This window comes from Phoca vitulina, unplaced genomic scaffold (genome assembly GCF_004348235.1).
Source record: "Phoca vitulina isolate PV1807 unplaced genomic scaffold, GSC_HSeal_1.0 scaffold1, whole genome shotgun sequence".
In the NCBI taxonomy this organism is placed as follows: domain Eukaryota; kingdom Metazoa; phylum Chordata; class Mammalia; order Carnivora; family Phocidae; genus Phoca; species Phoca vitulina.
Genome location: NW_022589704.1, coordinates 33,136,220 through 33,159,541, shown reverse-complemented (window position 1 = coordinate 33,159,541; position 23,322 = coordinate 33,136,220). Strand labels below are relative to the sequence as shown.

At 42.6% G+C, this 23,322-nt stretch overlaps 1 protein-coding gene across 1 annotated transcript in view; it reads left to right on the top strand.

Moving 5' to 3' along the window:
• The first annotated feature begins 8,634 nt into the window (after positions 1-8,634).
• The window catches only part of KIAA2012 (KIAA2012 ortholog), a 100,975-nt gene continuing 86,287 nt past the window's right edge, over positions 8,635-23,322 (top strand). The window contains exons 1-2 of the mRNA XM_032404538.1: positions 8,635-9,065; positions 10,255-10,539. Coding sequence (XP_032260429.1) covers positions 8,982-9,065; positions 10,255-10,539 — 369 coding nt within the window. The 5' untranslated portion in view covers positions 8,635-8,981. The remainder of the gene's footprint in view (positions 9,066-10,254; positions 10,540-23,322) is intronic.

The window sequence follows — 23,322 nt, the reverse complement described above, 5'->3', positions numbered from 1 at the left end:
ATGAATCACAGAGGCTCATGGATTTCTGCTGAACAAAGAACTTCAGCTCTGGGAAACTTTCTGGCCCCGACTTTCTCTGTGTCCCAGTGGAAAAGCAGGTAATTTCCAACCATCCTATAGAAAGCTAGTGCAAGGATCACACGAGGCAGGTGTGTTCAACCCAGTCATGGCTTTATCTTCTCACATCCACAAATGCTATTTTTCATACCAGCTGCATCCTAAGCCCTGAGTTAAGATGGTGATTAGTGGTGGTGGTGGGCGTCTCAGTAGGAGCTTTCTTAAGAAGAAAGGGCTTTGATTGAGCCAATGAAAGCTGTTGCCAGGGAACCAGATGCCATGAACAGGCCACTCCAGCAGTGCAAGAATACAAACCGGGAGTGCTGGACTGAGCATTAAGTGTACTTGGCAGCCGAGTCCTACAAGGCCTGTTAACCCTTTGTGCACCTAACCATGTCTAGACAGTGAATCAGGAGAAGGATTATCGTAAAAATCTTAAAAGCCACTCCTGCTCTCAGTAGCTCCCATTGGAAGGCACTGTTTCAAAGATGTTCTCCCTGCTTGACTAACCACACCCCGTGGACACCTGCTTTAGAGTGGGTTGGCATCAGAGGTGGGCATGACCGAGGGCTGGCGAGAAGCATGAGATTCTGCGGAAGGCCCTGCTCATATCTGACCACACTTGTTCTATATGACACTTGATCCAACTTGTGATAGAGTCTTAGCTGGTCTTTTGGCCCCTGGGGAAGGGACTCTGCTGCCTCAGGTGGGTCCGCTCTGTGAGATGAGAAGGAAATGCTTCTGCTCTACCTTAAGTGTATACTTACAGAGCTTCCTGGGGCCACCCAGAAGTTGGCAGTCTCTGGCCCATTTTATGATTTTTGCTTGAAGGAGCGTCGGCACAGACTGGATCTCAGGAAAGTGGGGGGGGGGGCAGGCAGAGCTGCTGTGGATGGGCCTCCCAACCTACCTCCCCAGGGACACTGTCCTCTCTCTTGCCCCACTTCCTATCCCTCTTTCCCTCATTCTTCCCCTCATCAATCCCAATTTCAGGCGTCCACGCTGGGTCCCATTACTTCACAGTGTGATTAATTCCATCTCTACAGAGGGACTTGCATTTTAACTCAGTTCTCAGGAAGACCTGACTTTCCCAAAGGAAATTTTAAAAGTTGAATAACAGGCAGGGAGATCACCTGTGGGTTAGGGGCTCCTGGGTTCACAAGGTGAAGTGTAGCAATGCATAGGCCTTGAGAGGAAGGTTCTCCCAGAACCCAGGCTCCCTGATGCCCCTTCCTCTTCCTCAGACTGTCCGTTCCAGCTCCCTGGGGCCGAGAGTGGAGACCTATCCATTTGTACGTTGAAACCTTACCAGTGTGGGCAAACGGTGGGAAGAGAATTTGTGTCTACCTTGGGTTACACAATACATATGTCCCTGAAAAAGTACGTGTTTTATACATCAAATTAATGTTTCTCTAAAATTATTAGCAGACAGCTTACAATTTTTTTGTACAATTTTTACTCTGTGATGGTTAGAAAGTATAAGAATTATTCTCATCAAGGAGTTTAAAGAGTGACCTGGAAGCCCAGTGACAGAGCAGTGTCTGGTAGGCAGCCCAGAGGCTTAGACTCCACACGGGAATCCCAACCATGAGGAAAGGGCTTTCAGAACATCCCTTGGTACAGCAGAACCTCATTACTGTGTGCTCCTGGTAGGGAGAGAGTTCATGTGTGTTCTTAAGTATAGAATGGAATTTTTCATTAAACGATACTTTCTATTTATCGAGCATATACTATGTGCCAGACGCTGTACTCAGTGCCCTACATAAATCATCTATTTGTTAATTAAACATCATCATAAAAATATTTAACGAAAGTCAAAAGAAAACCTGTTCCTACAACCATACTAATGACATTCATAAAATATTTTATCTTCTTACTCCAATGTTCAATGGTTCTAAATTATCAGGATCCATGTAGTTTTGATGAATGGCATCTGCTCCAACATCCTCCCTTTAGAATTGAAATCACTACTGCTCTCATCACCCTCCACAGGTTGGTTCCTGTGAAGGTTTGTTACTTTTGCCCCCAGTGACTGAGCCGCTAGCCAGAACAGTGATTGATTTTCTCCATGTTAGGAAAGATCCAAAAATGTGTGATTTTTATTTCTTCTCCAACCTTACTATCTCCCCCATCATAAATTCAGAAAGCTTGCAATTACGGTGAGCACTCCTACTAATAAAATGAAGCCCTGAGCAAAAGCCTAGCTAAGTATTTTAGACTCCCAAAGCAAACCCTTCAGAAAGATCTAAAAAACATAGATCTTCAGTCCCCTCCCTCCTGAACCAGGCAGGCCACGGGGTCATAATTTATACATAAAGAGAGAAAGGAAGCAGGGAGTCATCACTGACTTTCTCCCTTGCTATGATTCTAGAATATTCTTTATTGCCTTTCGTATTTTCTTCTTTCAAACCTGACCTGCACCACATGAGAACCTAGCCTCTGAGCAAGTCAAGTAACTTACCCTCAGCAGGTCTGTGCTTCTTCCAACAAGTTTAGAGGGCCATATCTTCCACACTGATTTGGTGCCTTTTCAGCCTTTGAATACCAAGTTTTCGTTGGTCAGTCTTTAACCTATACCTTTAAGCTTTGCAATGTGGGCAAATGATAGCCTATTAAAATAGGCTTTGAACTAATTATCTTCTTTTGTATATCTTTCCTACTCACCCAAAGATCACTGCACATCTCCCTGGGCATGTGAAAACGCAAGCAACAAATTTTTACTCAGCTCTTACTTTATGCAAGGATGCTGTGGGAAGTACTAAGAATCATAAGACGAAGTCCTTACCTTCCAAAGACTTACAGTCTAGTTGGAAGTATAAAACACAAGCAAATGGAAAGAGACTTAATGATGCAAGGCCATGCTGATTGTCATCTACACAGCGTATATTTTTAAAAATCCTTTGTTTTGACTTTCTCATACAGCTTGTCTTTGGTACTTATGGTAAGTAACTGTGGATGGCTCTATCAACCTTCCCGCCAGAGCAAGAGATTGAAAAGCTGAAAATGGGATTTCCTAGACTCTCTTGCAACCAGATTTGCATGATAAAGTGAGGAGAAGCAAGGTTGAGGAGATAGGAGTATTCTGGGGCCTCCACAGGGCCCGACACAGATCCGGTGTGCAGTCACCAGCTCTGAGGCTGAAGAGGGTGTTGTGATGATCTTGGTCCCAGCCATTTCCTGACTGCTGGATATTAACCATGATGTAGCTTCTCAGGAATATTTGCTACTACTCTGTTGCAGAAATGGGATGAACAACAGGCTGGCATGAGGACCGAATTTGGACAAGATCCCTTTTCACCTCTCGTTTGCTCTGTGGCTTTGTGCAAATCATTTAATTTCTCTGTGCACGGATCTTTCCTCTGTGGGTAACAAGGGCAATGCCAATGACTCTTCTTGTAGGCTGCCCCTGCAGGTGAATACAATCCCTGGAAAACACTATCATACTGCCCTTTATGTATTTTTTCAACTTTTTTTTTTAATTAGAGAGAGAGAGTGAGAGCATGAGCAGGGGTGAGATGGGCAGAGGGAGAGGGAGAGAGTGAATCTCAAGCAGACTCCATGATGCGCAGGGAGCCCAACACGGGGCTCGATCCCACGACACTGAGATCATGACCTGAGTCAAAATCAAGAGTCAGCTGCTTAACCAACTGCACCACCCAGGTGTCTCCATACTGCCCTTTAAAGGGGGATGAGGATCCTGACACTATCCCACAGGCCACTTCCCCAGAATGGCATCCATTTACCCCAAGCACTTTGGAGCAAGGGACAAATTCCTGGTTGCAGTGGGGACATGGCCATTGAACAACATCTCTTTTCTTTGTTTCATGTGGTTTCTATTTATTTACAGAGTGCCATGGTTATTCATGATGCTTTACAAACCATAAAAACAAGGTCTCCACCCTATAGAATTTACAGTGTAATTTAAACAGACATGCTGCATGGGCTGACAGGTCAGGCATGCCGGGAGATGGTGTTGGTGTTATATAACATGGGTGTGGAGGGTTTCTTCTTGAGTTATAAATACTTTCCAGTTACAAGGGCCTTTCATCTGGGATCCTCAAGCACTTTAGAATAGCAATAACCTCAATTGCTTTCTAAATGCACTTTCCATAAACTGCTGTGGGGACTGAGTAAATGCTTTTAAATGTCTATTAATTGATCTGTACATCTGTTCATTGTCCATATTAAACAGCATGGATGTAAATACGACAGTTTAGGAGAGGCCTGGTTTGGGCTGTGGTCTGGCTGCTCACCGATTACAACCCCAAAGAGGCCTGGGAGCCTTGCCACGGTGTTGGGAGAGCTTGATGGGCACCTGGGTATTTTGCTCACTCAACCTAGACTCAGCGAGGTCACTTCCTGGGGTTTACCGTGTATGGGTGACTTAACATTTCCAAGTCAGGTGAGCTCAGAGGAAGAATTTCCATTGGAGAAACTTGGAGTCATTCCTTGGCTGACAGTAGTGGTTCTTATTCGGGTCTTAGTTGCTCAGTCACTTCCTTCTTGTGCTCCTTACTCTTCCCTGAGCAATGGCATTTGCAAAACGGCAACATCTATATTTTATTGCAGTCAGTATGGAGTCTCCCCCTCTATGTCTCACTCAAAGATCAGTTAAGAGGGTGATTATTCCTGATGATTTGATTAATTCATTCAAATCCAAGAGAAGGTTGGCCTGGGCTGCAAGGTCCTGAAAGTCCCTCATTCTGTCCATCCTTTATACTGTTCTCAGAGTTATCTTTCTAAAACCCAGATGGAATCCCATCAACCCCCTGCTTTAAAAAACCTACCTGAGTGAAGTATGTCAATTACTTGTCAGTGAAACTGGAAAAATAAATAAAAAGAGAAAAGGAAAAAAAAGAAATCAATTCTACTAGAAATCACCCACTTAAGCCTACTGTAAAAAGAACCATGCTTTTCTACCCACTGCAAACAACACAGCATAGAAGTGGCTAAATAAAGGAATGTTTGAGACTACAAACACTGTAGTACTTTACACAGTCTTTTATTACAGAACAAGTAGAACTAGTGTTATACAAATTACTCGGAACTACTCTATTTTATGATATATTCCATGTAATTTAATTTTCAGTAATGGATCAGGGCTGTTTCTTCCTTTGAAATTCAAAATAAATCTCATTACAAACTTGTGAACCATTCTGAGGAAAACAAATACAAAAACAAAGTGACCATTAATGTCCTTTTCAAGTCTGAAGTTCTATGAAAACACGAAGGTTAGGAAATGACCTGTGCTTTAATGACCAAAAGGTTTGAAATGATACTACTAAAAATGTCTAAGCAATCTAATTCTGAATCTAATAATTTCCACGTTTTACTGGTTTTGCCTCAAAACCCTTCACATCTATTCTTTTCACCCCTCTCCCACTCCCGCATCTCATAAAATAAAAGAACAAACAAAGAAACCTGAAGAATAAAGTCCAAAGTTCCTTCGCAGGGCACATGTGGCCTTCATGGCCTCGGCCAACTGGCCTATTTCTCCAGCTGCATCTCTACCCACGTGACCTGTGGCTTTGGCTACGCCAAAGACATTGCCCCATCTCCAGAGATCTCAAACTTTCCTGTCCGTGCCTCCTGCAATATCCTCTTTCATCTCCCCTTCCTACCATACACTGCTGTCTATCAAAGCCCACCTTTAATATCCCTCCTCTTCGTAGCCTTCTACAAAGCCCACCACCACACAACACCCACCCACCTCTTTTCCTGGAGCACCTACTTAACTCCACCTCCATTATCATATCTGTCACATCGCCTCTCAGGTACTGGTTCATATAGGCCTGTCTTCTCAACCCTGCTGGGATCTTCTTTTCTTTCTTTAGTTTCATTATTAACATATAATGTGTTATTTGTTTCAGGGGTACAGGTCTGTGATTCATCAGTCTTACACAACACACAGCGCTCACCACAACACATACACTCTCCAATGTCCATCACCCAGTTACCCCATTCCCCCACCACCAGCAACCCTCAGTTTGTTTCCTGAGATTAAGAGTCTTTTATGGTTTGTCTCCTTCTCCAGTTTTGTCTTGTTTCATTTTTCCCTCTCTTCCCCTATCGTCCTCTGTTTTGTTTCTTAAATTCCACATATTGGTGAGATCAAATGATAATTGTCTTTCTCTGATTGACTTATTTCACTTAGCATAATACCCTCTAGTTCCATCCACGTCATTGCAAATGGCAAGATTTCGATTTTTGATGGCTGCGTAATATTCCATTGTATATATATATATATATATATATATATATATATATATATATGCCACATCTTCTTTATCCATTCATCTGTTGATGGACATCTCGGCTCTTTCCATAGTTTGGCTATTGTGGACATCGCTGCTATAAACATTGGGGTGCAGGTGCCCCTTCGGATCACATACATTTGTATCTTTGTGGTAAATACACAGCAGTGCAATTGCTGGGTCATAGGGTCTGCTGGGAGCTTCTTGAGGACAGGGGCCATGTATAGTCATATATATTAATATATGTTATATTATATAATTAATTAATAATATATAATTAATATGTATCTCTCTCAGTAAAGTTTTGTTGAGTGTCCTTTTTGCACATCAAAGGAGCAGAGTGGGAAAGACAGGGAGCAACTGTAGCTTAAGAGCCCCATAAACTATTTGAAACCCACATCTTGTAGGATTTTGTCTTACCTGCTGTGAGGAGCTCACCCCACAATAATGCTGACCAATTGGCCTTCAGATTATAAAGTGATAAATTCAGTTTTTTTGTTTTCTTCTCTTTTTTTAAGACTTAATTGTGGTAAAATATGTATAACATGAAATTTATCATTTCAGTCATTTTTAAATGTACCATTCATTAACATTAAATATATTCATGTTGTTGTACAATTATCACCACCACCCATCTCCAAATTTTTTCATCTTCCCAAACTGAAGATTAAACATTAAACACTAACTTTCCATTCCCTCCTCCCACTCACCCTGGCAAACACCATTCTACCTTTTGTCTCTATGAATTTGACTACTTTGAGTACCTCATATAATTGGAATCGTGTAATCTTTTCCCTTTTGTGACTGGTTTATTTCACTTAGCATAATGTCTTCAAGTTTCTTCCATATTGTAGCCTGAGACCGAATTTCTTTCCTTTTCAAGGTTAAATAATAGTCCATTGTATGTATTTGTGACATTTTGTTCATTCATCTGTCAGTGGATGCTTGACTTGTTTCCATATTTTGGCTATTGTGATACTGCTATAAACATGGGGTATTTAAATATCTATTTGAATCCTTGCTTTCATTTCTTTTGGATTATATACCCAGAAGTGGAATTGCTGGATCATATGATATTCATTTTTTGAGGAACTGCCATACCGTTTTCCACAGTGGCCGCACTGTTTCACATTCCCAGCAACGGTGCACAAGGGTCCTAATTTCTTCGTGTCCTCACTAACACTTGGTATTTTGTTTTGTTTTGTTTTTTAGCAATAGCCATTCTAATGAGTATTGAAATGGCACCCACTGTGGTTTTGACTGAATTCAGTTTTGAACCTCTGCATTCAATGCCTTAATTTTCCATGATAAACCAAATCTAATTATATAGCATGACCTGTATTTCTTCCTCCTGAGCCTTGAACCTGCTTCTGGGAAAGTCACCACCACGGAGGGAGATCTAAAAGGTCACTGGGCCCGTAGCCTGTTGTACTTCTTCCGGAAAGTCTGCAGGGGGCACTCTCACAAGGTTGCCATGGAGGCTCAGCTGACGATGACAGGGCAGGTTGGTTTTCCAGGTCAAAGCAGGGTTCTAGATCACCAGCCAAAGGGTCCTTTGGTTTCCTGACTCTCTTTGCCCCCGTCCTGCCCTCCTAGTGTCAGCATCGAGGAGAACCAAGCAGCCCAGGCTATAGCCATGTTTCCCAAAGTGGGTGCTAACGGTATGTGGAGTGGGAAAATTCTGCATCATGCAGGACAGTCCTGCACACTGCAGACCATTTAGCATCCCAGGACCCTGCCTGCTAAATGCCAGTAGAGGTCCCCAGTCATTGTGACAACCCAAATGTCACCCCCCCACACACATCTTCCAAGTACCCCCCCTCTGGAAATTGGGAGTTGCCCAAATGAAATATGCAAAGGAACCTGGAGATTCCCAGTATCTGCGCTCACCCATGCAAAGCAGCAGCTACCATGAAAGGCCTCATGTCCAGTTGAGGAGATGCTGGAGCTTGGCCAACGAAAACGTCACAGTTGCTTTAGGTGACCGAGACAACTCCTCTGAGTCTGCTAATGGTTAGTTGACAGTGAAAGGCTAGCATATCAAGAGAAAGGGGAAGACACTTTCTAAAAGCAAGATGAGTACTATAACAGAAAAAATACCCCAATATCACCCCCTGCTCCTGCGATCAGGACTTGAAATCTGAGCCTGGTCCCTTAAACGTCCATTTGACCTTCCCTCCCCCCGCCCCCCCAGTGTGTGAACACTGCCCGCAGCAGTCTCTGCCTTGCCTGGGCTGGTTTAAGAGACTTCACGTCCCTGTGCTGCCATAGCAATCAGGAAACAACCTTCCGCTCACAATGAGAAGGATGGTGCAGTGGCCCAGATCTGTAGATGCACACGGCCCCGTAACAGAGCAACAGGACCAAGGTACAACAAGGGCGCAGGCGAAGGAGAGAGAGAGGTTGCCCAGAGAGTAGACAATCCAGAGCTTGAGGAGTCTGGGTTTGCGGTTTATTTTTTCTCCCGACAAAGACACACACTGTCTAAACTGTGTGGCTGGTTGTTATTAAGAAGCTGCTGTACGAAGGAAAAATGTATTTAATAAAAGGCCCAGTGTTTGTGGTCTTCTTGGGCTCACTGCTGAGCTCAGGAAATCTTGAGGTGTGACCAGTTTTCAGCCTTCAAAACCAAGATGAACTGCCCTTGAGAAGGGTGGTCAGAAGGGAAACATGTTCACACTCTCTCTCCTGAGCCGGGGACATGGGAAGTTGGTCCAGAACAAACAGAAGCTAGAAGTCTATTTTGAACCAGAGGTGAGTCTTAGAGCTGAATATTTTGGGGGTGGGAGGAGAATGCTCTTAGAGCTGAATATTTTGGGAGAATATTTTGGGGCTGAGCCGTGCTTGTCTTGGTTTAGTTTGTTAGTGAGGTTGGGGGGGTGGGGGTCGCTGGTAGACGTTCCCTCCTCCTTGGTAAAACTCAAGAATATAAGGAAGTTTGCTTGCACATCGATACTGCCCCTGGAACCCTCCTCCTTCCCCTCGCACACTGACTTACAGCCTCATTTGCTTTAGACTGAAGGAGATCCCAGACTGTTTAGAATTCAGATGGTATGGTTCAAGACCAGAATTTCCACCTGGGATCTAGGCAAGTTGATGGCTGTTTGGTTTTTAGAAGTTTTGCTCTGTGGTTGAAACGCTGTGTATGTTCATACCATTTCAATGGCTTCCTTGAACTTTCTGGAATTCAACCCAGAGGACTCATACTTAACATAGGCAAAAAATAAAAATAATTTTTTTTTTTTAAATCTCATTTTAGAAGATTTTAAAGAGGTGGCAAAATTCCCTTGTACTGGAATTTTATTTCACTGAATCCTCCCAGGAATAAGAAACCCAGTGGGGTTCTTTGAAAATGTTTGGATCACACAGAGATTTCCATTGTCATGGTAGCTTGTCGTGATATTTGACCTTTGCTATATTAAAAGACCTATAAAGTTTCAAAGGACCTCTGTGGCCAATGGCATTTACTTACTTAGAAGATATGCAACTACTTTATAGGGTCCGAAATAGCCAAATTAGGTAATGTTACATAGCATCTGGAATATGCACAGAAAGCCTTCCTGTGTACAGCTGAAGTGAGGGTTGGAATGAATGGTTTTCCCCTATTTAAACTGCCATCTAGTCCATAATTTCAAAGTTATTTGCTGCCCTTGATACTTACGACTACTTACTTGCATACCAGGACATTTTAACTAGCCTACTGAAGCCTCCAGGCATGAATGGCTCTGCTGAAAGTTGTATGGGGTAAAACCAAACCCTGCCTGAGGTTCTACTGATTCCGAGATGTGGAGAACAAAATCAGTTGCTCCGAAGAGTCCTTGTGTCCCGTGACAGCATGAAAACAATTCACAGAAAATCGGTCACTAAAAAACTGTCAAACACCTTGCACCAGGTCTGTTGCTATCAAGGGGCCATGGATTGAGGTGGTTTCTTTCCGTTGCAGGATTACTTGAACTGGAAGTCTCCAGAAGATTATGTCCTGGTCAGCAAACCAAAGGAGGAGGGCAGTGCCAACCCGCACACCTGGAGCCTCTTTCTCCCCAAAACATTCAGTACTAGGAAGGGGGCCCTGATCCTCTACTCAGAAGGTTTAGCCTTATCAGCATGGACACCGGAAGAGAGGAGACAAGGCCCCCACCGCCCCAAAGGCCACAGGAAGAGGCCGGGTCTTGAACTGCGCACACTTCAGGACCTCAAAAAAGCCATCCTGGCGTACGGAAGGAGAGAGGTAGGCAGAGCAGTCCTGGGTTTGGGGAAGGCGCTGGCCTGCGTGTCTGGAAATCCAGTCGCAGCTTTGGCTACACCGTCTCAGACCCCAGGGAAGGTATGAAACCCTAGGACCTCCGTCGCCTCATCTCTCAGATGGGCTTGTACTCTGGGCCCTATGGGCCTCACACATGGTCGCGGGGCTTCAATGAGACACTGTATGTGAAAGGGCTCTGAAAGCATCGGGGCAGAGTTACCCTCATCTTGTATTTTCCTTTCCGTTAGAGTAACACAAAGTCCTTTTCAGCTTCAGACAGATCCAGGCCAGCAGACATTTCATCAGAATCCTTGAAATCCTGTCTCATAGCCACAAGCATCATCCTCACACCTCTGATGTTTTTGGCTTTGTGGAAGGGAGAGGGAGAACATTTTAAATATTTACCTTGAGCCCTTCAGCATCTGCGGGAGAAGTTAATGAGTTTTTCCATTCTGAATTTAATCTTAAGGGAAAACCCCTGTGCTCATTTTTCTGATTCATACTTTCTAATGTCTTATGAGATGTCCACATGGCCCCTGATTGATGTAACTGCATGCATCAGCCCTTTGGCTGAGGCCATGAGAGAGTCTGGAAAGATGTGTCACTTTATACAACTCTAGGTTATAGATGCTGGGTTACTCCCTAGTTTGTTTTTTTTTTTTAAAGATTTTATTTATTTATTTGAGAGAGAGCAGAGAGTGGGGAGGGAGGGGATAGAGGGGCAGAGGGAGAGGCCGACTCCCTGCTTAGCAGGGAGCCTGATGTGGGGCTTGATCCCAGGACCCCGAGATCATGACCTGAGCCGAAGGCAGACGTTTAACCAACTGAGCCACCCAGGCACCCCGACTGCTCCCGAGTTTACTGCTGGCTTCTCATCTCCCACAGGCTAAAGTCATTAGCTTCTTATGCCAGGCCCTTCAGGCTGACTTTCTTTTCTAAAGCTAGCAGCATCTGCCAGTCGTTCTTACCACCACCTTAACTATGAACCCCTTAAGACCCCACCCATGTGAATAGCTCAGTGTTCCCCACACATTCTGTGCCCTTTTCTGACTATGCTTTTGCATCTGCTTCTATGCTCCTGCTTACACTTCAAAGCTCCTGCTGACCCTTCAAAATACGACTCAGATGTCCTTTCCTCAGTGAAGCTTTCTCCCATTTCTCTAGGCAAAGATATCCCATTGCTCTCTCCTCTGTGAACATTCCCATAGCATCATGCATTGCAATGTATCTCTTTATCCATCTGTTACCATCTACTTGAGGGCAGGGACCATGTCTAAATCATTTCCAGAAAACAGTGACTACCCACAAATGTTGGTGGAATGAATAAATCGATCCTGTAGGGCATTTTCAGTGTTTCTTACATCATCTCCCAATATCATTGTTGGGCAACTTATCACCTACCCCACCCTAGACAGAGTTTCCAAAAGGAAAGATTCCTGTCCCCTTTTCCTTCTTTCAAAATACAGAGAAGCTTTTTTTTTTTTTTTTTAAGATTTTATTTATTTGAGAGAGAGAGAGCAGCAGAGGGAGAGGGAGAAGCAGGTTCCCTGCTGAGCAGGGAGCCGGATGTGGGGCTCGATCCCAGGAGCCTGGGATCATGACCTGAGCCAAAGGCAGACACTTAACTGCCTGAGCCCCCCAGGCATCCCCAAAATACAGAGAAGCTTAATGATGTGACCAAATGCCCATTGTCCTTTGTCTTAGAATCATAAATTTTTGGGTGAAAGGAAACCAATTATTGTGGAAATCTTACTATTATTTTATAGCCCTTATTTTATTTAATCTTCACAGTGACTCAGTGACATATGGTTTTTCTTCCCCCCTTTCATAAATGAGAAAACTGAGGCTCAGAGGAGTTAAGTGACCTGGCCAATGTCTCAGAGCTAGTAAGTGACAGAGCCAGAATTCCAGCCCGGAATTGCCTGCCTCTCTAGGGCAGCATGCTTTGTACTTTGCCCTATTGTCTGTGGACTTGGAAGGGCCCCCAGATGTCATTGTGCCAGGCCTTGGCCTATTTGTCCTCAAATCCATTCCTCACCTTTACTTTACTCTGCTCTGCACAAAAGTGGGGTTGACCACAGGCTATATGTAATTCCACAAACATCTGTGTCAACTAGCTTCTAATTGAATTTGCTAGTGGAAGACACTGGAAGGAGACAGGAAAGAGAGGAGAGAAAAAAGCCAAGGTATTTCTCCCCTTCCATTCCATCTGTAGGTGTTGAGAAACACCTGCATCCCCTCTGTGGTCCAGCTCCCTCCCGACAGACAGGCCCAGTGTGGCTCCTCACCAGGTTCCTCCAGCTGACCCCACCTGCTCCTCCCTCTGTCCTTGAGCCCAGGGATGGTGCTGGCTTTTTGATTACTAATCTCAGCGTTGCCTCGCCGTCTTCCTGGCTTCTGAGCTCTCTAAATCACCTGTGCAACCAATGCCCTGATTTAAATTTTTGCTGTGTTTAAGTACTTAGAGTGGTTTCTGTTTTCCTAATTAAACACTGCTATGTAGGCTAACTTCCTGTCAAGAGTAAGAATCCCTTCCACAGCTTTCAGACACTTGACTATTTCAGGCAGCAGGGATATTTTTACTTTATAAAGTAGAAGAGTCTGTTTGGGGATGGCTACCTCTTGGGTTAGACTTGAGCTCAGTGAAAAGAGGGTAAGTTCCTGTCCTCCCCTGGTACCCACCTACCAGATTTATAACGCACACCTGTAAGAAAACACAATATGTCATCTACCCCCGAGTGGGGAGAAGGGAAATTGTGTGAAGAAATCAGAAACGAAAGAAAAGAATAGTTACAGGCAGAAATTCACGATTGGAGGACATTGTAGGTTGAAATAGGAGGAGCAATTTGAAGGGATTTGGGATTAAAGAAAAGGAACAGCTCGGAAGAGGAGAGCTTTATAAACCACAGACCACCATCTGATTATGAAAACTACGGACTACATCATAACATCCGGTGCTGAGAAGGCTGTGGGGAAATGAGCTGTCTCATACATTAGGAGCACATTCACATGACTTTTCGGGAGGGCATTTTGGCAAAAGCCTATAAAGAGCTAATACTCTGATTCGGCATTCTACTTTTAGGAATTTGCCTTAGGAAATAATCAGAGCTGTGCCCAATGATTTACACCCAAGAATGTTTACTACAGGTTCTTTATTACTATACAAAACATTGAAAATAATAAATGTCCAACAATGAAACATTGATTAAATAAATTATAGTACAGTCATATAATGGGTTTGGAGTCAGGCAATAAAGTCATGTACTAGTCATGAATAACGTGAGAAAATATCCACAGTATATTCTTAGGACAGATTACAATGTAATATTCATCTAATAAAAATACTGAAGTTCATTAACATTTTTTGAGTATTTACTACGTTCCTGCTACCGTTTTAAGTACTCTCTGTGTATAACTCATGTATGCTTCCTATCAGTCCTGAGGGTGTACTGTTATTAACCCATTTTAGAGGTGAGGAAATTGAAGCACAGAGAGCTTGAGTCATTCACTCAAGATTATACAGCCATGTAGATGATCACCCCAGAATTCGAGACTAGGCAGTACAGAAAACATCGCCCCTCTAATGTGATCCCAATTTTCAAAAATTAGTTATACAAGCAGAAGGATGCACATCAACATTTAACCATGGGTGGTCGAATTAAAAGTCGTATTTTTATTTATACATACCTTTTTACCAAACATTATTTTTTTTAAGTCATGGAATTTTAAAAATAAAATAAAAATCTATGGGGAATCTCTCATCTTTATATGGATTCCCTGTATATATGTAATTAAATTAGATTTCCTCCTGTTAAAAATAAACATTGTTAAAAGTAAAAATCTATTGAAAAATAAAAATCTATTCCTTTGAAGGAAGTAAACAGTGGCAGAGAGAGTGTGGTTGAACCTAAGGAGCCAGGTGAGGTCAGGAAGGGAAATGAAATAGAAACAGTGCTGTAAATTAGGCCTACCAATAACCACATCATCTATGTCTCAGGGTCAGTATTTCGTTGTCCAAATAGTATATAGTTCAAGGGTTAAAAACACCACACTCAAAGTAAAAGAACCAAATTGGGCAGGAGGGAATGGGAGATAGTTAACAGACAGAGTAGTGCTACTTACAGAAGGATCTCTACTGGCTAAACTGTGAATCAGGAAACCAGCAAAATTCCAGCTCATTCAGACCTGTGATACTAGAGCCCATCACAGGGAGGTGCAATTAAATTTTTCAACCATCTCACATTATTTCCACTTCCATACGTGGATATAATGACATGCATGTGGCAGTATGTCTGGGTTTTATAGCTCAACATATACTTACCCTTTAACTTTCTTGATGGCCCAACTCCCAACGAGCAAAGATTAAGTGTTAAGTCAAGAAATTAGATGGCAGAGTTCTCACAATTGTAGATACACACAATATGTTGCTTGTTTTTTTTTTTTTAAAGGAGAAAATATTGTTAAAACATTCCCAAAGCGGTAACCATTTTTCCTGAGGGCTTTAATTCATTCGGCTTCCCATTATTTAGACATCAAATAGCTATAAAACCTAAATAACCATAATTTGGGGTAGTATCTAAATGATAGTCATAATGATTCTCTTGAAACATGGCAGAATCTTCAAGTACTTCTCAAATCATCAGAAATATGCAATAATTTTCACATTGTTTTAGTATTTCCTATTCTTTTTTAAAAATATATTTTAGGGGGCTCCTGGGTGGCTCAGTCGTTAAGCATCTGCCTTCAGCTCAGGTCATGATCCCAGGGTCCTAGGATCCAGCCCCACATCGGGCTCCCTGCTCCATGGGAAGCCTGCTTCTCCCTCTCCCACTCCCCCTGCTTGTGTTCTCTCTCTTGCTGTCTCTCTCTCTCTCTGTCAAATAAATAAAATCTTTAAAAATATATATATATATGTATTTTAGTTTTATTTGGTTACAAAGAGTGTGGGGGTTTTTGAGTTTTGTTTTGGTTTTTTTTTAAGTGATCTCTACGCCCAGCATGGGGCTTGAACTCATAACCAGGAGATCAAGAGTTGCATGCTCTACCGATTGAGTCAGCCAGGTGCCCTAGTATTTTTTTTACTTTTTTTAAGTTATTTATTTATTTATGTGTTCACTGGAGAGGAGGGAGGAGCAGAGGGAAAGGGAGAGGAGAAGAAGACTCCTTGCTAAACATGGAGTCCGATGCAGGGCTCGATCCCACAACCTTGAGATCATGACCTGAGTCAAAAGCGAAAGTCGGCCACTTAACCAAATAAGCCGCCCAGGTGCCCCTCTTTTTCTTATATTTTTAGAATTTTGTAAATCTGGTGATATTTTTAAGTGTCCAACAATGGAACATTGCTTAAATAGTATATTAAAAATAATTTGGGGGCACCTGGGTGGCTCATTTGGTTAAGCATCTGCCTTTGGCTCAGGTCATGATCCCAGGTCCTGGGATCGAGTCCCGCACCAGGCTCCCTGCTCAGCGGGAAGTCTGCTTCTCCCTCTGCTCCTCCCCACACTTGTGCTCACTCTCTCTCTCTCTCTCTCTCTCTCACAAAAATAAATAAAATATTTTTAAAAATAAATAAATAAATAAAAATAATTTGTTTCAAAAATTCAATTCACAGAGCATCCCATTTCCCTGTCCCATTGAGGGATAAATAGGATTTAGATTACCATAGTTGATTTCAACCAAGGTTGTATTGCTCCTGACATCTCCCTTATAAATGTGGCTGCATTTAAGGGTAATATCAACCTTGTTCCACTGAATATATCCCTACACATTCTACACTGCCTAATACTCAAGACTCAAGGTTCTTAACTCTTTATTTAGTGTTTTCAGCCAAAGTCCAAACCATGAAGGCACCTTCAGGCTACTATTTTATCAAGTAATATTGTGAGAAATATGCTTTTTGAATAAAGTTTATTTTCCTGTCCTGAACATAATGATTCATCATACAAAATAGAAAAATACAGAAAAGTAGGCAGAATAATAAATTATTTTTTGAGCTAAAGATCAGGAGGAAGAAGTTCCCTTTGCAACAACCTGCTACTTTTGTGATGGTGTTCCTAAGAAGTGCTCAGTGCTGATGGCTATCAACAAAGCGTCAAGTAGGCACCAAAGCAGTGAAAGGTGAACAGAGTGACTTGACTGTACTCTTTCTGCCAACTGTCCTCCATCTGAGCAGCTCCTGAGCAGTTGTACTTAGAGCCTTTAATAAAGCTAGAAGTAGGAAAGATCAAGAGTGAATCATGGTTCAACCGTGACAATGAGGTCAAAGGTATTGTCAATGATAGCGAGCACTTATTGAGTGCTTAGTGTATGCCTGGCATTTTATCTATATAACCTCACTCAATTTGCACAAGTTTATGAGCTGGGTGTTAGCTTTACCCCCCATTTTGTAGGAGGAAACACTGGGGCTTGAAGTTAATTAACTTGCCCGAAGTTACACATCTAAGGGGTGGAGCTAGGATTAGAAGCCAGACAACTGATTCCAAAGCCCCACTCCTAATGCCTACAGGGCCTGATTTTGAAGATTCCACACACTCCAGAGAAAAGAAGCATCCCTCTTGCTTTAACAGCATTTTTTAAAAAGGGACCTGGGTCTTCCAAAACATCCCTTAAAACCATTTATAATTCTAGGAAAGCAAATCAGATTTTCATCAAAATCTATCTGAGTTATAGGTAATATGTTCATAGTTAGCCATATATATGATCCATTAGACTTCTGTTTTTCTAGGCTTTATGTATTTCATCCATTGGTTCCCTTGTATAACCAACAGATAGAATATTTATAATAATGGCTCACATTTATGTAACACTATTACATCCATCACTATTACAAGCACTTTACACTTATTTCATTTAATCCTCACAACAACTTTATAAGGTGTGTTGTAAAATTTATAACAACTTTAAAAATATATTAAAAATATACGCATATATAACATATAACAACTTTATAAGTGTGACATAAAATTTACCACTTAAATTAATTTTAAATATACAGTTCAATGGCAGTAAGTACATGCACATTGTTGTACAATGATTACCACCATCCATCTCCAGAGCTCTTTTCTTAAGTTTTTATTTTACTTATTCTTTTTAAAAGATTTATTTATTTATTTGAGAGAGAGAGCACATGCGTGAGCTGGGGGAGGGGCAGAGGGAGAGGGAGAGAGAGAGCATCTCCAGCAGACTCCCCGCTGAGCGCAGAGCCAGACAGACACAGATGCGGAGCTCAATCTCATGACCCTGAGATCATGACCTGAGCCAAAAATCTAGAGTCATACATTTAACCGACAGAGCCCCCCAGGCACCCCCTTAAGATTTTATTTTTAAGTAATCTCTACACTCAACATGGGGCTTGAACTTATAACCCTGAGAGAAGAGTCACATGTTCCACCAACTGAGCCTGCCTGTTTTACAAAAGTAAAACTCTGTACCCTTTAAACAATAACTTCCTATTTCCTCCTCCCCACCAGCTACTGGCAACCATCATTCTACTTCTTGTCTCTATGAATTTGACTACTCTAAGTACCTCATCTGAGTGGAATCATATAGTAGTTATCCTTTTAGTATTTTGTGACTGGCTTATTTCACTTAGCATAACATCTTCAAGGTTCATTCATGTTGTAGCATGTATCAGAATTTCTTTTTTTTTTAAAGCTGAATAATAGTCCTCTATGTATAGACCAAGTTTTGTTTATCCATCCATCAGTCAATAGACATTTAGATTGTGTCCATATTTTGGCTATTGTGAATAAGGTTGCTATACACATGGGTGCATAAATATCTATCTGTTCGGGCCACCTGGCAGGCTCAGTTGGGTGTAGAGATTACTTAAAAAATAAAATCTGAAAAAAAATCTTAAAAAAAAATCTATCTGTTCATATCCCTGCTTTCAGTTCTTTAGAGTACATACCCAGAAGTGGAATTGCTGGATCATATGGTAATTTTTTTTTCATTTTTTGGGGAACTGCCATATTGTTTTCCCTAGCAACAGCTGCATCATTTTACATTCCCACCAGCAATGCACAAGGGTCCCAATTTCTCCACATCCTCACCAACACTTGTTATCTTCTGTTGTTGTTGTTTTTTTTAGTAATAGCCATCTTAATGGGTGTGAAGTGATATTTCATCATGGTTTTGATTTTCATTTCCTTAATGATAAGTAAGCATTGAGCTTACTTTTCATGTCCTTATTGGCCATCTGTATACCTTTTTTAGAGGTCTACAAGTCCTCTACCCAAGTCCTTTGTCCATTCTTAAAATCAGGTTGTTTTGCTTTGTTTGTTTTTGAGTTGCGGGAGTTCTTTATATATTCTAGATATTAATCCCTTATCAGATATATGATTTGCAAATAATTTCTCCCATTCTGTGGGTTGCCTTTTCAGTCTGTTGACATTGTTCTTTGATGCACAACTCTTAAATTTTTATGAAGTCCAACTTACCCATTTTTTCGTTTGTTGCCTGTTTTTTTGGTGTTATATATCCAATAAATTATTTCCAAATCCAATGTCATGAAGCTTTTCTCCTATATTTTCTTCTTAAAAGTTTTATAATTTTAGCTCTTATACTTAGGTCTTTGATCCATTTTGAGTTAGTTTTTGTGTATAGTGTAAGGTAACGGTCCAACTTCATTTTTTTGCATGTAGGATATGTATTTTTTTCATCTTCATTTGACAGTTTCTTAACTGAGGCTCAGATGGGTCAAGTAATTTCCCCAAAGTCACACAGCTAGTAAATGATGGAGCCAGGATTCAGACCCAGGAAGACTGAGCTCTTACAAGAACTGAAGCTTAATTTTTGCTGTTTTCAATTCTAATTGTTGTACCTTTGCTTTTATGACATATGACTGGTCAAATCTTTGATGCTAAATGGTTTGGTCAGGAATCAAGCCCTGTTACAACATTGTAACTATGGGAAAATTCATACCATTTTCTGATTCTCTCTCTTCTTTTTTAAGATTCACTTATTATGGGATGCCTGGGTGGCTCAGATGGTTAAGCGTCTGCCTTCGGCTCGGGTCATGATCTCCGGGTCCTGGGATCGAGCCCCACATCGGGCTCCCTGCTTGGTGGGGAGCCTTCTTCTCCCTCTCCCTCTACTGTTCCCCCTGCTTGTGCTCTCTCGCTCTGTCAAATAAATAAATAAATAAATCTTTAAAAAAAAAAAGATTCACTTATTATTTGAGAGAGAGAAGAGAGCATGAGTGGGAGGGGCAGAGGAGAGGGAGAGAGAGTCTCAAGCAGACTCTGCCCCGAGCATGGACCCCAATGTGGGGCCAATCTCACAACCCTGAGACCATGAACTGAGCAGAAACCAGGAGTCGGATGCTTAACTGACCGCACCACCCAAGCACCCCGAGTCTCTTTATAATGGCTTGATATCCAGGAACATATAATCACCAAAGATATATGGGAGAGAGATAGTATCATTTGCACAGAATCACAGAAATTAAACCTGCAGAGAAAACGGCTGGCTGAGAGTGGTAGTGTTCACCCAAAGCTGATTAAAGTCGGGCTAGGGGTGGAGAAGGCTTTCTAGGCACGGCTGCAAGTAGTGCACATCTGCCCATTCCCGTTATACCCCCGCTTCTACCCAGTGGCACTGCCCGGGTATCTCCCAGGCTGGCTCCAGTCAGACCTGCACAGGGGCAACAACAGCGGGTGGTCAGCCTGTGTGTGAAGGTTTGGCTCCCGCAAGCCTGACGGAGAAACAGGAAGCACGGGCTGTGTTCCCCCTCAGAGAAGACTTCTGACTGAAGTGGGCAGTTCAAGGGACAGGTGTTCAGCAGGGAAGGACAGACATTTTTGGGATTTTGATTCAACTGAGCTAACATCTTGAGTGGTTATTAACTAGAATAGTGTCTGACCTATGTCCGGTGCTCAACACATGGGATGAACACATTAGTTGCCCGGGTGTGACAGGGAGAGGCCATAACCTCTACCCAGTAGGGGTGTGCAAGGACCAGATTAGAGTGACTACGTCTCGGAGGAGGTAGAATTTGAGCTGAGTCTCGTGGTACAAGTAAGTGCAGAGAAAGCTTCCAGTCATAGGTAAGTGAAGGCCTAGAGGGGAGAGCCCGCGGAAGGAAGTCGGGGCAATTAGACAGCTGGGACTCTTAGCCGGAAATGCACCTGGAGAAGTGGGTGGGGTCAAATTGTGCAGGGCTTTGTCTGCCAGTCCTGGGATTTCTGGACTTCTCTCTTTACCCCTCTGTCGATCCTGCACACAAAGGCTGGCCACCGTCTGTGTGAGATGGCAGCTGTCTGTCCGGGCTTTTCTTGCCCTCCTGGGGACTCTGGCGCCCTGCCACCCCATATCTGCTGAGCAGGATCACAGCCTGCAGCGGCTCCTTCGTTCTCTGGAAACCCTCACTGGCTAGCACTGGGGCTGGGTGGACGTGACAGCCAGTGCAGGGGTGGGGACCGGTACTGGGCGTCCCCTCGGCTCCTCTGCATATGGAGGCCCGGCGGGCACTGGGAACATGGCTTGCCAGAGAAAGTCCCTTATTAAAGGAAGCACTCTGGTGGAGTGTGGACAACAGGCTGCTCTGTGCACACTAATTACTCATTTCAGAAGAAACCAAAAGCTGGAGTTGATTGGCAAAGCCAAGGCAGGCATGAGAAGTTTGAAACCATCACAGCCAGCCTCCTGCTGTCACTTATTTCCCTATTCCAGAAACTCCCTTCCCGGCTCCCTTCTGTCTCCTTTGATGTTTTATAGTAACTTCTGGGTGGTTAGAGGTCCAGGATAACGTTGGAGAAGGAATTGAGAGGAGGGTGGGTACAATAAAATAAATTAATTTTTTAACATGTTTTCTATGTATTAATGTAATCTAAACATATTATTGGATTTTTTATTTTATTTCAAAAAAGGGAGAAGAAAAAAAAACTAACTGTAACCTTATGCCCAACACCCTATAACCACTGTTATTAGAATTTTAATATATTTTCTTCCAGTCTTTCCACCATGATTATATAGTTATAAAATATACTTTTATGAGATTGTGATTGTACTTTACATTCTCCCTTGTATCTCGCTTTTTTCTACTTAACATATTATTCTACACCTTGGATATGAGTGAATAGATTTAACCCTGCCTGGTCTTCTTGGTAGCCCTAAGCAGGTCTTGGGCCTTTCTCAGTGCATCAGTTTATCCAATGAGATGTGAAATTTATCAACCAACTTCACAAGCATGATTTGAGAAACTATTAAAAAAAACCTAGAAAACTAGAAAAAACTTCAGAGAAACTGTGGCAGGCAGAATCATGACTCCCGAAGATGTCTATGTCCTAATCCCTGGAACATATGAATATATTAGATTAAATGGCAAGGAAAATAAAGTTTCAGATAGAATTAAGGTTACTAATCAGATGGCCTTAAAATAAAGAGATTATTGGGGAACCTGGGTCACTCAGTTGGTTGAGCTTACGACTCTTGGTTTCAATTCAGGTCATGATCTCGGGGTCGTGGGATTGAGGACCACCTCAGGCTCTGTGCTCAGCGGGAAGTCTGCTTCTCCTTCCCTCTCCCTCTGCCCCTCCCCCTGCTCACAAGCGAAAGCTCGCGCTCTCTCTCTCAAATAAATAAACGAATCTTAATTTTTTAAAAAAGAGATTATCCTGAATTATCTGGGCAGGTTAATGTAATTACAAGGATCCTTAAAAGTGCTAGAAGGAATTGAAAGGGAGAACCAGAGAGATAGCAGCATGAGGACTTAGCCCAATTTTGCTGGTTTTAAAGACAGAAGAAGGGGTCACATGCAAGGAATGCAGGCAGCCTGTCAGAACTGGAAAACACCAAATAAAACAGATTATCCCCTAGAGTGTCCAGAAAGAACACAGCCCTGTCAACACCTTGATGTTAGCCCAGTGAGATCCCTTTTAAACTTCTGACTTCCAGAACTATAATATCATAAATGTTTATTGTTTAAAGCCACTAAGTATATGGTAATTTGTCAAAGTAGCAGCAGGAAACTGGGGTGCCTGGGTGGCTCAGTTGGTTAAGCGTCTGCCTTCGGCTCAGGTCATGATTCCAGGGTCCTGGGATCCAGCCCCATGTCAGGCTCCCTGCCTCGCAGGAAGCCTGCTTCTCTCCCTCCCTCTGTGTGTTCTCTCTCTCTCTTTTGCTCTCACTCTCGCTCTCAAGTAAATAAATAAATTTTTTTATTTTTTTAAAAGATTTTACTTATTTGACAGAGACACAGCGAGAGAGGGAACACAAGCAGGGGAAGAGGGAGAAACAGACTCCAGCTGAGCAGGGAGCCCGATGCGGGGGCTTGATCCCAGGACTTGAGCCGAAGGCAGACGCTTAAGGACTGAGCCACCCAGGTGCCCCTAAAATCTTTTTTTTTTTAAAGCAGCAGTAAGAAACTAATACAGAGGCCAAGATCAGCTTTCAAACTATAGGCAAAAATGTACTAGATACCCCAAATTCCAGGACAAAGGATTTCCTAACTCTTCTCGGCAACTCCCTGCCCCATTTAGCAAGTTGCCCAGTAAAGCTCCAGAACCAAGCTGATACTTCAGAAATACCCACGAATGGGAAACAATAAGGGGCTCTTGTCCAGATCAAACAGTGCATCATGCCATCTGTGTAGGGACTACAATGTCTCAGAGGAGGCGTGGTCTTATTGCGTTCAGAGAGCAGTCATTTGAAGCAAAGATTTACAGGGAGGAAATGAGGCTCCAATTCACCCAGAAAAGGCCTTGAATCTAATGCTTAATATTCCATGGCTTACCACAGTGCCTGGCACGTAGAAGATGCTCAGGAAAG